This window comes from Cyanistes caeruleus, chromosome Z (genome assembly GCF_971803275.1).
Source record: "Cyanistes caeruleus chromosome Z, bCyaCae1.hap1.1, whole genome shotgun sequence".
In the NCBI taxonomy this organism is placed as follows: domain Eukaryota; kingdom Metazoa; phylum Chordata; class Aves; order Passeriformes; family Paridae; genus Cyanistes; species Cyanistes caeruleus.
The window spans coordinates 81,545,296-81,559,461 of record NC_141732.1 but is presented as its reverse complement, the minus strand read 5'-3'; the positions used below and the strand labels follow the sequence as shown (position 1 = coordinate 81,559,461).

Below are 14,166 nucleotides of genomic sequence, written 5' to 3'. Positions count from 1 at the left end.
GGAAGTGTCCCCTCTCTGGACCCACAGAAGTGTCCCCTCTGTGGATCCACGGACACACACACACGTCCCAGACACGCGGCTGGCCGCAGTTGTGCGGCGTGCCGGGGCACGGACGAGGATCGGCACCGCGGCCTCTGGCCCCTCTCCCCTCGGCTGGGGGAGCTGCTACCTAAAAACCTCTGGGAGCGGACACTGAAATGGAAGACGTCACACGGGGCCGTGAGAGATGCAGGGATTAAAAACGCGGTGGGATTTCGGGGTGAAAATGGATGGTGACTCGGTAGACTCGAGGCCCCAGCCCAGAGAAGCCTGGTGCGTGTTGCTGGTCTGCAATGTCGCGTAACAAACGCTTCCACGATTTGGAGAGAACTTCTCTGAGCAGAAACGTGTGAGGAATTCGGTACCTGATCTGAACTCCCTTTGCTGGGACTATCGGAGCTCTGAGCAGCAGCAAAAAGCGCAGGCCTTTGCTGCCAGGCTTCACCAGAAGCCGTGGGCAGCTCTGGCTCTGGGGCAGGTGGGAGGCAGAGCTGCGGCACTCTGGCTGTCCCCCAGGCGAGGGGAGCCCCCCGAGGAGTGCCACACGCTCAGAGGATGCCCGGGACACACCGCACTGCTCTCACTGCAGGCAGGGGAGGGGAGGAGTGAGCACCAGCTCCTCTGAGGGAAATGCCGAGTTCCAAACGCACCAGGGGCTGCTCTGATGGACGCTCGGGTGGGAATGAAACTTGGAATGACCACATCACCTGGGCTGGGCCCTGCTCCGCAGCCTGCCGGCTCCAAACTCCGTGCTCAGATAGCCGGCATTTGGGTGAGCAGCCCTCAGAACACACCAGCTCAGATTGGGACCCTTTCTTGGTGACTCTATTCTGTGTCTGGCTACAAGGATTCTCCAAATCTCTTTGGGATCTGCCTGGAAATCTCAGCCAAAGGATCCTTTGATTCCCAGAGCAGGCACATGCTGTCAAGTCAGCTGTGAGGATCCTGAATTTGCTTTCCAGAAGCTTTTCCCGTCCTGAGCAGACGAGGCTTTTTGATTTTTTATTCCATTTTGAGTGGTTGGGAAGCGACCGCAGCAGTTCTGTGGAGCAGATCAGATGAAGCCCTGGTTTAAAGGCAGAGAGGAGCAAGGTGCGCTCCGGCTCTGAGGATAAATTTGGACAAGTCACGATCCGGATCGAACATTAGGAGGCTCAGGAGCAGCTCCTGAAGTGCCCCACGAGCTGCTGAACAGTCGGGTTTGTGGCAGGAGCAGGTTGGGAGCCGGGCTCAGCCCTCACAGTGACACGGATGAGAACACACACATATTGCAAGCTTTAGCCCTGGGCAAGAGGAAGAAGGGTGGAGGTCACGGCACCGACGCCACGCACGGGAGAGGGGCTGATCACAGCCCCAGACACACACCAGACCAACACAGCCTAGCGTCCCAACATCCCGCACCGCATCCACACGGCTCCTGGAGAGATGTGTGTGGGGCAGGAGCGGGGAGAACAGAAATAAACCCACCCTTCTGGCTGCGCCAAGACTCACCAGCGGTTACCTGTCCAGAGATCGGTGGGTTATGTGCATTAGTCGTGCAAGAGGAGAAACAAACCCAAACACAAGTGGTGAGAATCCTCATCTTTGGTATGGTAGCTGTTGAGGTTTTGGTTGCTCTGTTCCTTGTTCTTTTGAAAAAACTGCATAGGCACAAATTAAAGACAATCTTCAACTTTATAAGATGACTTGAGGTGTCAAATGAAGCAGCAATTGTACTGGCTTTGCTTTGTTCTCATTCTTGCCAACCCTTTCTGTGAGATCTGCTTCCGAAAATGTCCGAGATGTCTGTAGAACACAGTGTGGGACTCGTTTGTTTCCTGACATGCTTCCTTGGTTTTTTTTAAATTTTTATTTTATCTTTCAATGGAACAGTTCGTTGCAGAAGAAGTAGGTGCAGAAAACGTTTCTTTGGTTTCGATTAAGTAGTACATAAAAAAGTCTCAAGTGTCTGTAGCGGAGCACGGCCGGGCCGGGCCGCTCGGGGGCCAGCGGCCGTTCCGCCGCCGCCAGGGCGGCTCCGCTGCACGGAGCTGGGGAGAGGGCTCGGAGCTTGCCAGGCTTCCCCAGCGCCAGCTACCGCCCGCACCAGCCATGACAAAGAGAAATGGCAAGTTATAAACATCTTTGGCTTGCAGAAATCCTGTCTCTTTGGTGTGCTGTGTTCCTGCCGGCTCGGGGAGCCGGCAGGGAAAAGGAACTTAGGGATGCGATAGAGCTAAACGCGGCACATCTGGAACGGTCAGTGGCATCTGAAGGGCTTGTCTGTGTTTCTTTTCCTGCTTGAAAGTACCATAAAATACTGATAAAATGAACAAAAATACACGGAACGCTCAAAAGGTTTCGGTAACGGCCGTTGCCGAGGAGAAACCAGATTCCCAGAAACTAAAAAGGATGTAATAATGTGAATTAATCTAGATCTTCCGAAGCGTTGTGTTGGCTCCGTGAGCTGTAGCAGTTCCATCGACCTCCTGAGTGTGCATTAGGTACAAGCACAGAGCTTGTGAGGAGCTGCCAGCTGTGCTTGAGGCTCGTGCCGCCTCCGCTGTTCCCGGGATGTCAGGCTGCAGCTGGCACAGCCCAGGGCCGCACCACAGCTTTGTGCTTGATACTCTGAGCTCAAGAGAACTGAACTTTTCTGATCCAAGAACAAGCTGATTAACTTCAACTAAAAAACCAACCAAAAAAAAATACAACTTTAAATCTGATTTTTTTTTTCCCCCTAAAACACTTAACAAAACCATGCCTGAGTTTAAAAGCAGGGTCTTGGGTTTTTAGTATGTGACTTTGTGCTCCGTTGTCGTGGCCGCAGGGCGGTGTGGCCAGCACACGGCAGGCGCCGGGCACGGGAGGCCACGGAAACCTGGGGCTCAGGAGAAACCTGCCTCAAGAACGACTCCCCTACGTTTCAGACCTGCTTCGCCTGTCCTGAGCATAGTACGGTGTGGAGAGAGGTTGGAGTGGAGCCTGCGCCTGCCGAGACCAGCCAGAAGCCATAGGGATGTCCTCGGGACCAGCTGGGCTGGGCTTGGTTGCGGGGGGATTGTGCTTTAAGTCCCCAGCGAGGGGCCCTGCCGCGAAGCCGCTCTCTGCGCCGCGCCGTGCCGCGCCCTCACGCCTTGCTGCAGGTGCTGGGGGCCGAGGAGGAGCCCCCGGAGCTCAGGTCGTCCTGCCACTTCTCCAGGCTGCGCCGGCGCGCGTTCATGAAGAAGTTGCTGACGGTGGTGAGCTCCAGGCCCAGCTGCTGGGAGATGGTGATCTGCATTTCTTTGGAGGGACGCTTGTTCTCCTTGAAGATGGCGAAAAGCGTTCGGCGCTGGAGGTCCGTGAAAACCAGGCGGGATTTCTTCTGGGAGTTGTTCCGCTCTTTGTTGGGCTCTTGCTCTTTGCGTTTGCAGGCTGAGAGAGGGTGGCAGAGACAGAGAGAAAGCGTCAGGGTGGTGCCCACAGACCCCACGAGCCGCCCGATGGCGGGCACTGTCACACGCTGGGGGCGAGTGTCACCAGCCGAGCCAGCACCGCGCTGACCACGGGGCTCCCAGAGGAATCCAGTGAGCCCCATCGCTTTTCCGTCCCCAAAACCTCTCAATAGCCAGGAATAACAGTTGGATTTGTCCCTTTAAACAGCCCAAAGCAAACCCCCAGTCAGAGCTCCGCTAGCAGCAGCTTTGTGTGAGCACCGAGGGGAAAAGCCACCGTGGAGCTGCTGGGGGTTCCAGAGAGGGGTCAGGCTCTGGCTCGGCTGCTCCTGCAGTGCCACCGCCCCAGGGCACCGCTCCTGCCCCTGTCCCCCTTCCCAGGGCCTGGCCCCAGGGCACTGCTCCTGCCCCTGTCCCCCTTCCCAGGGCCTGGCCCCAGGGTGAGGCCGGGCAGAAGCACCCTCAGCGCCAGGTCAGGCAGAGCAGCGGTGCTGCACCGTCGCTGAGCGATGCTAATGGATCCTAAAACCCATTGGTATTAATAGCTGCTCTGTATTTATTAGCAGAGAGAGAACAGGCAGTGCTGAAACCAATACCGCTGCCGGAGCACACCCACACTTAAAAATAGCCTGCCCAGCCGTCTGCACCGGGCACAGAGAGAAAATCCATATGTTGACATGGTTGGGTAATGTGCTGGGACAAAATGAGCCCAGAGAATTGATAAGCGGGCGGGTTTTTAGCATCCCTGTTAAATAATTCTGCAGGTCTGGAATGTGAAATGAAGCTGGCCCAAAAGTAAAAGTCAGAGTGTGGAAACGTCTGTAATTAACCCGTGCAGAGCCTGGCTCAGCCACTGTGGCACTGAGTGCCTCCTCCCGTGAGGGACAGGACCTGGCAGCATTTCTGCAGGAAACTGGAGCCTTTTGTAGGAGAGCCTGAGGCTGAGCCCTCCCAGCCGCCAATCCCAGCGGCTGCTCCCTCTGGGAGGGAGGTGAAGGTCACACCTCAAAACACCCCAGAGAGAAGGAGGAGGGTCCTGAGGGTCAGCCAGGGGTTGTGGGTGACAGCTCCCAGCACAGCCCAGGGCTCTGTGCACCAGCTCTGGACACAGCAGAGGCAGCAAGGTGAGCCTGTGTCCCCAGGGCCACAATCGCCTCTCAGTATCCCAGGGGCAGCAGGAGGAAGAGCTGGGCTCTCCGGCTGCACACGTAACATCCCACTGCCTGTTGGAGCTGAAAGAGCAGATTCTGAGCTGGGTTTACTCTGCTGTGTGTCCAGAATCCACACGGTGATGTCCCTGGTGCCGGGGACGTGATGAGCACCGGCATCTCTGCCGCAGCTTCTAATCGGTTCCGGGACACAGGGACGAGCCGAGCGCTTCCTACCATCACTAATTTATGTCCTGAGATACTCTGCGTTCTACAGTTATTGGTATCTGATAATAAATAATGCAGAGGTATGTGCTTTTTGATGCATTCAGTAAATACTTTCCTTGAACTGTTGAGTTTGCTCTTGAAAAGGCCCCACAAAGGCAAACGCTGCACCTGACGAGCATCTCTCAGCAGAGAAAAATGGGGTGAGCGCTCTAATAAAATCAAGTGATTTTCCGGGAAGAAAGAGAAAGGTTTTAACAGCAGAAGGAAGGGAAGAGACCATCTGGATTCTAAGCACAATTTGATTTATTAGCTGCGGTTAAACCCGAACAGGTCCTGTGGAAGAAAATGGACAACCAGCAAGAACTGAAAGCCATAACTGTGAAAAAAACCCCAAACATAAAACCGAAAATAAACAAAGGATTTTTCTTGTGCATTGGTTTAAAGATGGTCTTTGATAGAAAGCACATAGGAACTGCTCAGAGCTGGGGTCAGCGCTGCCTCCCTTAGCCAAAGCGGAGCCCCATGAGTTGAGGGGCATTAGGAGGGAGCAGGGACCCGATACACCCTGAGTATCCTCACACTGAACTTCCCTACTCATAGTTCACGTGTCTCATTTTCTGCAGCAATGATTCTGATTTCCCGTTCTCTTCTCCACAAGAGAGGAACCATTCCAAACAGCCACAAATCCTGAGAAACATCTACAAGCTCTAGGCCACCCCCTGAGCCCTCAGGCGCGGGGCAGGGATGCTCCAGGGCCTCCCTCGGCTCCCCAGGAGGGACACAGAGGTGAGGACAGAAAGGTCACCAGCAGCAGAAGGAGGAAGAGGAGGAGGAGGAGGAGGAGGGGTCCCAGGGGCTGGAGCAGCCCCGGGAGAAGCGGAGTCACTCACCAGGACACCGGGAGCGTCACCAGGGCAGCTCCTGTGCCCCTCCAGCTCTGGATGGTTTTACAGCCAGCAAAAGTGACTCTGCAGCCACAAAACCAAGAGCAGGTGCTAGGAAGGAGCCAAGCAGAGATATTCCCCCAGTCCAGCAGCGTGTCCTCACTGCACACCTCAGCACAAGCAGGACCGTGGATCCGCCGCTGAGGTTTGTGTGGGTGCAAAGCCACCCAAACCCAGCTTCTGTCTGCTGCAAATAACACTGCTCCTCTCTTCCATTCTGGGGAGGACTCAGGGGGAGGGAAATTTAATTCTGAACACAATGAAACGACCATCAAAATGTTTTCCAAAGATTTTAAATGCTTCTCTTTTGCTGGGATTCACTTAAAGCAACCTCTTGTATATCCCTGTTACTCCAATCTCTTAAAAACTAGGCCTCAGAAATCAATTTGATTACCTCTCTGAATTAAGTATGCACAAATGAGAGCGATTGAGATCGATACAAATTAGGTTAAGTACTCCGCTGTGTACAAAATCATTATGGAACAAGGAGCAATCAGAATGAAGATGCAAATAATCACATTGTCGGGGTGGGCAGTCAGTGCTGCTCATCCCAGCTGCTGCACACACACACACACCAAACTCCCAATTCTTGAAATCCTAGGAATGCCCTCCATGGCCTTTATCCAGAAAAACAGACTGGATGTGTAGCACAAAGTGAATTCTGTTCTTCCAGAGCAGATCTGCTTGCTCATGCATTGTAATGGTGTTCCCTGTCTGGAGACCCAGGCATTCCTGCAATGCTCATGGGGAAAAGCAGCTGTTTCCAGCCAGGAAGGTGTTCTCTTGCTGCCCCACCTGATTTTTCCCTCTCAGTCCTGTCTCAATCCCAGGGAACGCTGGGCCCTCTGTCCTGCAGCTCTCTGAGAAGAGAAGATGAATGGCTTTGGGGACATGGCTCCTTTATGTTTCCTCCTGGCACGCCACAGCTCTCAGGCTGTTTGTCTCTGGTCTCCTGTAAATCTGCTGCAGGCTGGAATTGGGCTGTAAATTCTGCTTCCTCCCTGCAGTGCTGCAGCACCCACCTCAGCACAGGATCTCTCCAGGAGCCTCTGGGTACCACTGGAACCTTCCAGCACAGCACAGCTCTGGATCCTTCCAGCTGCACTCGGAGCCCTTCGTGTCTAACACCTGCGAGATTTATGCTTCCTCTTGTCGTGGAGATTCTCCCTTTTGAATCCCAGAATAGTTTCCAGCTGAATTACAAGCCCTTGCAGTGACAGGGATTTATATTCCCCTTGTCAGAGCACGGGGATGAAGCCAGGCCTTCCCCCCGCCGAGTGCTCTGCCTGTTGCAGCAGCATCTCCAAGTGATGTGCCAGCACATCCCTGGAGTACCCAACACAGCTGTGTCCTTCCCTGCGGACACAGGGAAGCACTTGGGGCGTTTAAGGGCTGGGGATTTAAAGCTGGGGTGGGTAAGCAAGAGCTGAGTAAGAGCATGAAATCTCATTGCAAGGGGAAGGAACAGATCTAGTGAATCCTTGCTGTGTGCTCCTGTTGTCAGGAGTTCTGACCCCTGGGAGAAAGCAGGATGTATTTCCTTTTACTGCCTGCTATCGATAGGGTACAACGAGGAGGAACAGGAGAGGACAGGAGCAAAGCTCTGCCAGGTTATCTGTGCTGCCCTGCCAGCTCTCCCTGCACCTGGGCTCAGCACGGAGCAAGAGCAGCCCTGTTCCTCCAGGCTCTCAGGTTCCCATTCCCTGGGAAAGCTCAGCTTCAGCGGGAGCGGCTCCCGAGAGGGGAGAGGGGCCATGGACCCCAGCATGGCCACAGGAAGGCTTGGCAGGAGCCCAGGGGAGAAGGAACACGGCGTGTGGGAAGCTCTCCCAGGAAGATTTCCTCTGCTCTTCCTGCAGCCCGGTGCTGCTTGCCAAAGCTTAATGCCTGGGCAGCGGCCCCGTGCTCCCATCCCATTATGAGGGGATGAGAACTGCTGGAAAATCACTGCTGCTCATAAATATGTTCCCTGCTTACTGAGAGATATTTTGGTCCTGGAGACAATTTGCGTTTTGGGAACCTGCCAGCCTCTATCGCTTGTCTAATAATTCCTCTGTGCAGCATTTACCAGCGGTTTGAGTCCCTTTTTTCACAATGGAGCAGTTTGATTTCATAGCTCAAAACCCCCAAACAACCCCAAAACACTCCAATTTCTGTTTTGATTGCATTTCTCTCTGCCATCAGCGAGTTGTCTGGCTGATGCTATCACCAAACCCATTTGAGATTAGTCTGTTTGGTATGATTTCTGTGTGCAGACCTCTCTATAAATCAGAGAGCCTTTTATGCAAAAGTCTGCAAGATGGATAGAGCCGGATACAAAATCTTTTACCTTGGAAACAGAGATGTATTATCTGTCCCGCTGGATATAGTGCTCGCCCTGCATATTCATGGCCCAGGTGTGACGGGCTTTTTCCAGAGAAGACAGCAGACAAGATGGGAGCCTTAAATACAAACAGATTGCTATCAGAAGGAAGGGAGCGCTCTTTTTTGCCGTGTCTAGTGGGGATAAGATGAGAAGCAAAGGATTTAAAAGACAAAAAGTGAGATTAAGGCCAGTCATTAAGGGGTTTTTTGTACCTGGAAGAGATGCTTAGGTAAGAAATCCCCCTCTGGAGATTGCTGGAGAAAGGGGCAGACTGTGAGGACAAGTGATGCCTGCAGTCCCTTTCAGGCCTCCTTCCCTCTGAGCTGCATTCTCTGCACACCTGCAGAGCCCTCTCTGCACTCTGACTCCAGGGGAGCCGCTGTGATGAGAGGAGCCTTTAGTGCTCGGAGCTCCTGCAGGAAGCTTCTCATCTCCCAGCCAGGCCTAATTGGAAGGGAAGGAAAAGCTCTCGCAGCTGCTGCACGGCAGCAACAGCCAGGACAAGGTTTTGTCAGTAACACCAGGGAGGAGCACTCAGCACAGCAAAAACGCCCCTACGGAGTGTGGGAAGAGCCAGCACCTCTTACTGGGAAATAATCCTTTGGAAAAAGTCTTCTCCCCTTTATGCATTTCTCACCACAAATAAATTGTGGCGATTTTCTGCTGCAGAAGAATACTTGAGTTTGGGATATTTCAGTTCAAACAGTGATGGGCAAGAGACATGGGAAAAAAAAAAAAAAAGAGATGCTGGGGAAAAAGTCTTACAAGGAAATAGTGAAGAACAGCTTCAGAATTAGTAACACGTGATGACAAATTAATTGCTTCTTTCAAAAAGTAGGGAGGAAAATACAGAAATGCATTTCATCCAAAATGCACCCAGAATTAACTTTATCCAATAATCAAGAAACCGATAAAACTCGTTTGCTTGGCAAGAACAGGATTCAGATTTCTGTGTGGCAGAAACGCCTTCAGGAACGATGTGGAACAAAGGGCTGGGGCAGGGCATCATTTCAGAAAGTTGGTACACGAGAAATACAATTTATCAGCCGGCAGCACAATTTACCGCATGGATTGTTCAAACACAGCCACTAATCTATAGCTGAAGAGAGCACCGATATTTCAAACCACTAAACACCTTTCAAAGAGCCTTTACATACCTGTATGTTTAGCTCAACGCTAAGAAATAGCTTTATAAATAGATAACGTGCCTGATACAGATGTTATCACGCCTTCATTTTTCGCTGGAGATAAGACAACAAAATAATCTCAAAATCCAGGGAGGAAACATTTGGTAGGGCACAAAGAGGCAGAGGATGGGTGGACACCCGTGTGAGAGCCCTTTCCTTGGTTTGGGGCTCTGGGGGAGCGGGGCTCAGCCTGGGATGTGCCACTGCTGCTCACCCGCGGCCACCGCCTGTCCCGGGGCTCGTCCGGTTCCTGCTCCCGCTCTCCTCCCTTTGCCCTCCTCTGGCTGCGGGCTGCGCTCGCTGTGCGCCGCTCTCCGTGGTACTGACAGCTCCGAGCGGGATGGGGATGGGGATGGGCAGAGCTGCCATCCGGGCCCGCACACAGTCCGGGACTACTGACAGCTCCGAGAGGGATGGGGATGGGGATGGGGATGGGGATGGGGATGGGGATGGGGATGGGGATGGGGATGGGGATGGGGATGGGGATGGGCAGCGCTGCCATCCGGCCCCGCAGAGGGTAAACGGGCTGCGGAGCGCTCTGCTCACCCTGCACACAGCCCGGCACTGCCCACCGGGGCTTTCCCGAGCCCTTCCCGGGAGGGATCGGGACAGGCAGGACGGACGCTCCGGGCCCCCATTCCCCGTGCCCAGGCGGGACGCAGCGGGGCCAGCAGCCCGTTCTGGGGATGAGGTGTCGGGATGGGGCCGCCCTCGGGGGTGTTTTTGTGTTCTTCCGAGCCCCCCGAGGGCACTCGGGCCCTTCCCGGCTGCGAGAAGCGCCCGGCAAGCCCAAAGGCTGCTCTGCCCCCCGAGCTCCACAGCGGGTCCTGCCCGCACCTTCCACACAGAAACCCTGTCAGAGGAGCCTGAAACACCCCCAGGAAGAGACAACAAGCACGGAAACAATAAGATGAAATTAGAATAGACAACACTATAGATCTTCTATAATAAGAAAAAATACTGAGCACACCCACGTTGCTACTGCTCCCGCGGGGAGAGAGGGATTTCCCTTCGAGGACAGCAGGTTTGCATCCCACTTGGGAAAAATTTCCAGGAGTATGGGGCAAATAGCTGCTGGGTCTATTCTGTTCTTAAAAACCTGAAATACTTGCAGCTTTCCCCCCGTGCTCAGAGGGATTTAAGCAAGCGAGTAAAGGGGGAGAAGGAAGCACTGAGGCAATGGGGCCGCATACTCACACGTGGTAATAAAAGAAAATTAAAATAATCGATTTCCTGAAGGGAAAGGTAATTTGCAAAGGTCTTTCCCGCTCCATGGGGAGTCCGTGACCACTCAGCACCTGAGCTCTCTCCAAACTTTACTCCTGGATGCAGAGGCGTTCAGGGGGACTGCTAAAGCAGAGATCCAGAATTCTACGGGCAGAACTCTGCATGCAGCTGTGATTCCTGATTTTCTGCTCTATATGCAGAGCTCCGCGGGGAACCCCCACCCGGGACCAGTGCTGGGAAGGAAAAGCACCAGCCACGTTACTGGAAATGAGCCGGCTCAGGTTCCAGATCAATGAAAACGGGGTCCACGCGTTGATGCTCCTGTTGCCAGCATTAATGCTCTTTTAATCTTCTAAACATTATCTGCATCGATTTCCCTCTCGATACACGTTTGTTTGTGAAGGCGATATCACCGCGTGCTCGGCAAAAAACCCCAAACCCCTTCGGTCCCTCTGCTGCCCGTGTCGCGGACAGAGCCCGGCACCTTCCTTCGGCTGCGGACAGAGCAGAGCCGGCTGCCCGCGGCTGCGGCGAGGGGCGAGAGGAGCTGGCAGCGAGCGCTGGAGCCCAGGAGGGGACCCGCGTCCCTCTCCCGACGGGCAGCACAGCCCCGCACCTCGGGACAGCCCGAGCAACCCGCGGGGATCCTGGAGACCCCAGGCCGCGGGTGTTTAACCCGCAGCACCTCTGCTTAGAGGTCGGGCAGGAATTAAGGCCATCAATCATCTGTGGCTCCCCTTCGCCCTGCTCCGCCGCAGCCCAGGCTGGCTCGGCAGCTGCCCCTCGTGCAGGAGCTGTCTGTGCCCATTCCCCTTCCCGGGGACACACAGCCCCGTGTCCCCCGAGACCCCTCCGCCTGTGCCGGCAGCCCTGGCAACAAGCCGCTGTGTGCCTGCCCACCGGGAAACAATCTGCCCGCGGCGGGATCAATTGAAATAAAAGAAGGACGGACGCTGTGACACAAATATCCCCGGATTTTCATCGCTGTCAGAGCAGAGCTCCCCGGCCAGGGCCCCCGCCCCATGCCTCGGTCTGTCCGTGCCACAGCCCCCCGTGTCCTTCTACAGTCACGGCCGTGCTCCGCGGCGGGGCCCTGCCCGCACTGCACCGGCCGGGAGCGACCTCCGGGCACCCCGCACGGCCCCACGGCAGGGACAGCTCTCGCTGGCTCTGTCCCGCTCACCTCCGCGGCGGGCGCTGCCGGGGGTCGGTGCGGGGGTCGGTACCGGGGGTTAGTGCGGGGGTCGGTACCGGGGGTCAGTGCGGGGGTCGGTACCACGGGTCGGTACCGGGGGTTAGTGCGGGGGTCGGTACCGGGGGTCAGTGCGGGGGTCGGTACCACGGGTCGGTACTGGGGGTTAGTGCGGGGGTCGGTACCGGGGGTTAGTGCGGGGGTCGGTACCGGGGGTCGGTACTGGGGGTTAGTGCGGGGGTCGGTACCGGGGGTCGGTACTGGGGGTCGGTACCCGCCGCCCCCCCCGCGGCCCCCGCAGAACAATGGGGGCTGCGGCGCTGAGCGATCGCGCCAGGGGGCGCCCGCGGGCGCTCCGCGGACAATGCGGCCGGGCCGGGGCCGCGGGGGCTGCGCGGGGTCCGGCCCCCGCCCGCTCCCACCGGCCGCGCCTGTCCCGGGACGCGGAGCCCCCGCCCGGCCTCCCCCGCTGCGGCCGGCAGCGCCGGGAGGGATGTTCGCGGAGAGCGCGGTGCGGTGCGGAGCGGAGCGCGCACCTTCAGCACCCGGCCCTGGAGAGCAGCCCCGGCCCCGCCGCCCGGCAGCGGTAGCGGAGCGCGTCCCTCCGCCGGCCAGAGCCGGGGTGCGCGGTGCCGGCGTGCGGGAGGCGGGAACCGGCCGGCTCCGCGCAGCCCCGGGGCTCACGGCGGAGCCGGGAAGCGGCCGGGCCGGGCCCGCGGAGGACGCGCTGCGGGGCCGGCCGGTGGGCGCCGGGCTCCGGGAGGGTCGCGCTCCGCTCCCCGCGCGGAACGGCTTGCACCCACCTGCCAGCCGCAGGGCAGACATCCTCTGGAACTCCGGCTCCTGCAGCCACTTCCACATCCTGCGGAACGTCTCCCGGCCGGACTTGAGTTTACTCCAAGGCTTGGGGTTCCGCAGCAAGTCCGACAGGGTCCCCTGGGAGCGGCACAGCACTCGCTGGGCGAAGATGGCCTGCGGGATGCTGTAGCGCTTCAGCTCCGCCGTGATCCTTTGTGCCACCTCCTTGGTGTTGATCTCCTCCAGCTGGCCCGCGCCGTTGCCCTGCGGGCCGGCGGCGGGGGGCGGCCGCTCCCGGCCGGCGGGCAGCGCGGGGCCGTGCGGCGGCGGCCCGGGGGGCGCGGGGTGATGAGCGCCGTTCAGGGGCGGCAGCATGGCCGGGGGCGTCCCCAGCCCCCGGGGCAGGTGCTGCTCTCCCCGCGCCAGCATCGCCGCGTGCGCCTCGAAGTTGGGGCTCAGCATCTTGTCGTGGCCCGGCGGCCCGTAGCCGTGCAGGCCCTGCTGGGCGCCAGGGAGCGGGCCCAGCCCGTTGCCCAGCGGCGAGAGGCTCTGCCCCACGGCCGGCACCTCCTTGTAGGGCCCGTAGAGGCTGTTGACGGCCGGCAGCCCGCGCTCGTCCCGCATGAGGGCGAAGCCGCCGCCGGAGCTGCCCGGCAGGCGCTGGTGGTGGTGGTGGTGGTGGTGGGCGTGCGGGTGGGCGTGCGGGTGGTGGAACTTGTCGGAGACGGCGGAGATGGGCGGCAGGGGCTGGAGCGGCGTCAGCGTGGTGTAGGTGCCGCTCATGCCCATGCCGGGCGGCGAGGCCTCGCAGGGCACGCTCATGGCGTGGTGCAGCGGGATGGAGAGCTCGGGTCGGTACTCGGCGGCGCCGTCCAGCAGCGAGGCCATGCTGGGCACCATGGCGGGCCGGGCGGCGGGGGGCAGCTCCTGGTGCGGCGGCGGCGGCGGCGGCGGCGGCGGCACCCGGAGCGGCCCCGCGCTGCGCCCGTGGTGAGGGCTGGGGCTGCCCATCAGCTCCGGCTCGTGCCCCGCCGCCCCGTGCAGGCTGCCCAGCGGCTCCATCGCCAGCTCGGGGTTCATGGCGCAAGCACCCGGCTCCCCGCCCAGGCACCGCCGGCCGCCGCGCCCGCTCCTCATCCGCTCATGAGGGCGGCGGCCGCCGCGGCCCGGGGCCGCCCGCCCCGCGGGCAGCGGCGGCTCAGCCGGGCCCGCCGAGCCGGCCCCGCGCCATGTCCTCGCCTCGCCGCCGCCGCCGCCGTCTGAGGGCGGTGGGAGCTGTCCGGGGCCGCCCCGCCCCGGCCGCGCCCGCGGGGCCGGGCCTGCGCCGCGGGCGGGCGGCCGTGAGGGCGGCGGAGAGCACGGGCGGGCGGCCGTGAGGGCGGTGGGGAGCGCGGGAAAGGCGGGGCGCGAGGGGCATTGGCGGGCCGGGGGCCGGGGGCGGGGCCTCCGTGAGGGGACGTGAGGGGACGTGAGGGGACGTGAGGGGACGGCGGGGCCGTTGAAGACTCCGCAGCCTTTGTAGCGTGCGGGACCGCCGGGAGCGGCTCGGAACCGGGCCCGGCGCTTGCCGGGGCTGCTCCAGCACCGCCTCCGGGGATCCGCGGTGCTGGCTGAGCGGCTCG

General features: G+C 58.7%; 1 protein-coding gene across 1 annotated transcript; it reads right to left on the bottom strand.

Moving 5' to 3' along the window:
- Nucleotides 1-2,191: 2,191 nt before the first annotated feature.
- ONECUT2 (one cut homeobox 2) lies at nt 2,192-13,681 on the bottom strand. Its single transcript, XM_086867193.1, has 2 exons — nt 12,550-13,681; nt 2,192-3,435 (listed from the first exon to the last, which is right to left on the bottom strand). Exons 1-2 carry the CDS (start codon nt 13,679-13,681, stop codon nt 3,149-3,151), a joined length of 1,419 nt encoding a protein of 472 aa, XP_086723319.1. The 3' UTR covers nt 2,192-3,148.
- Between the last annotated feature and the right edge of the window lie 485 nt (nt 13,682-14,166).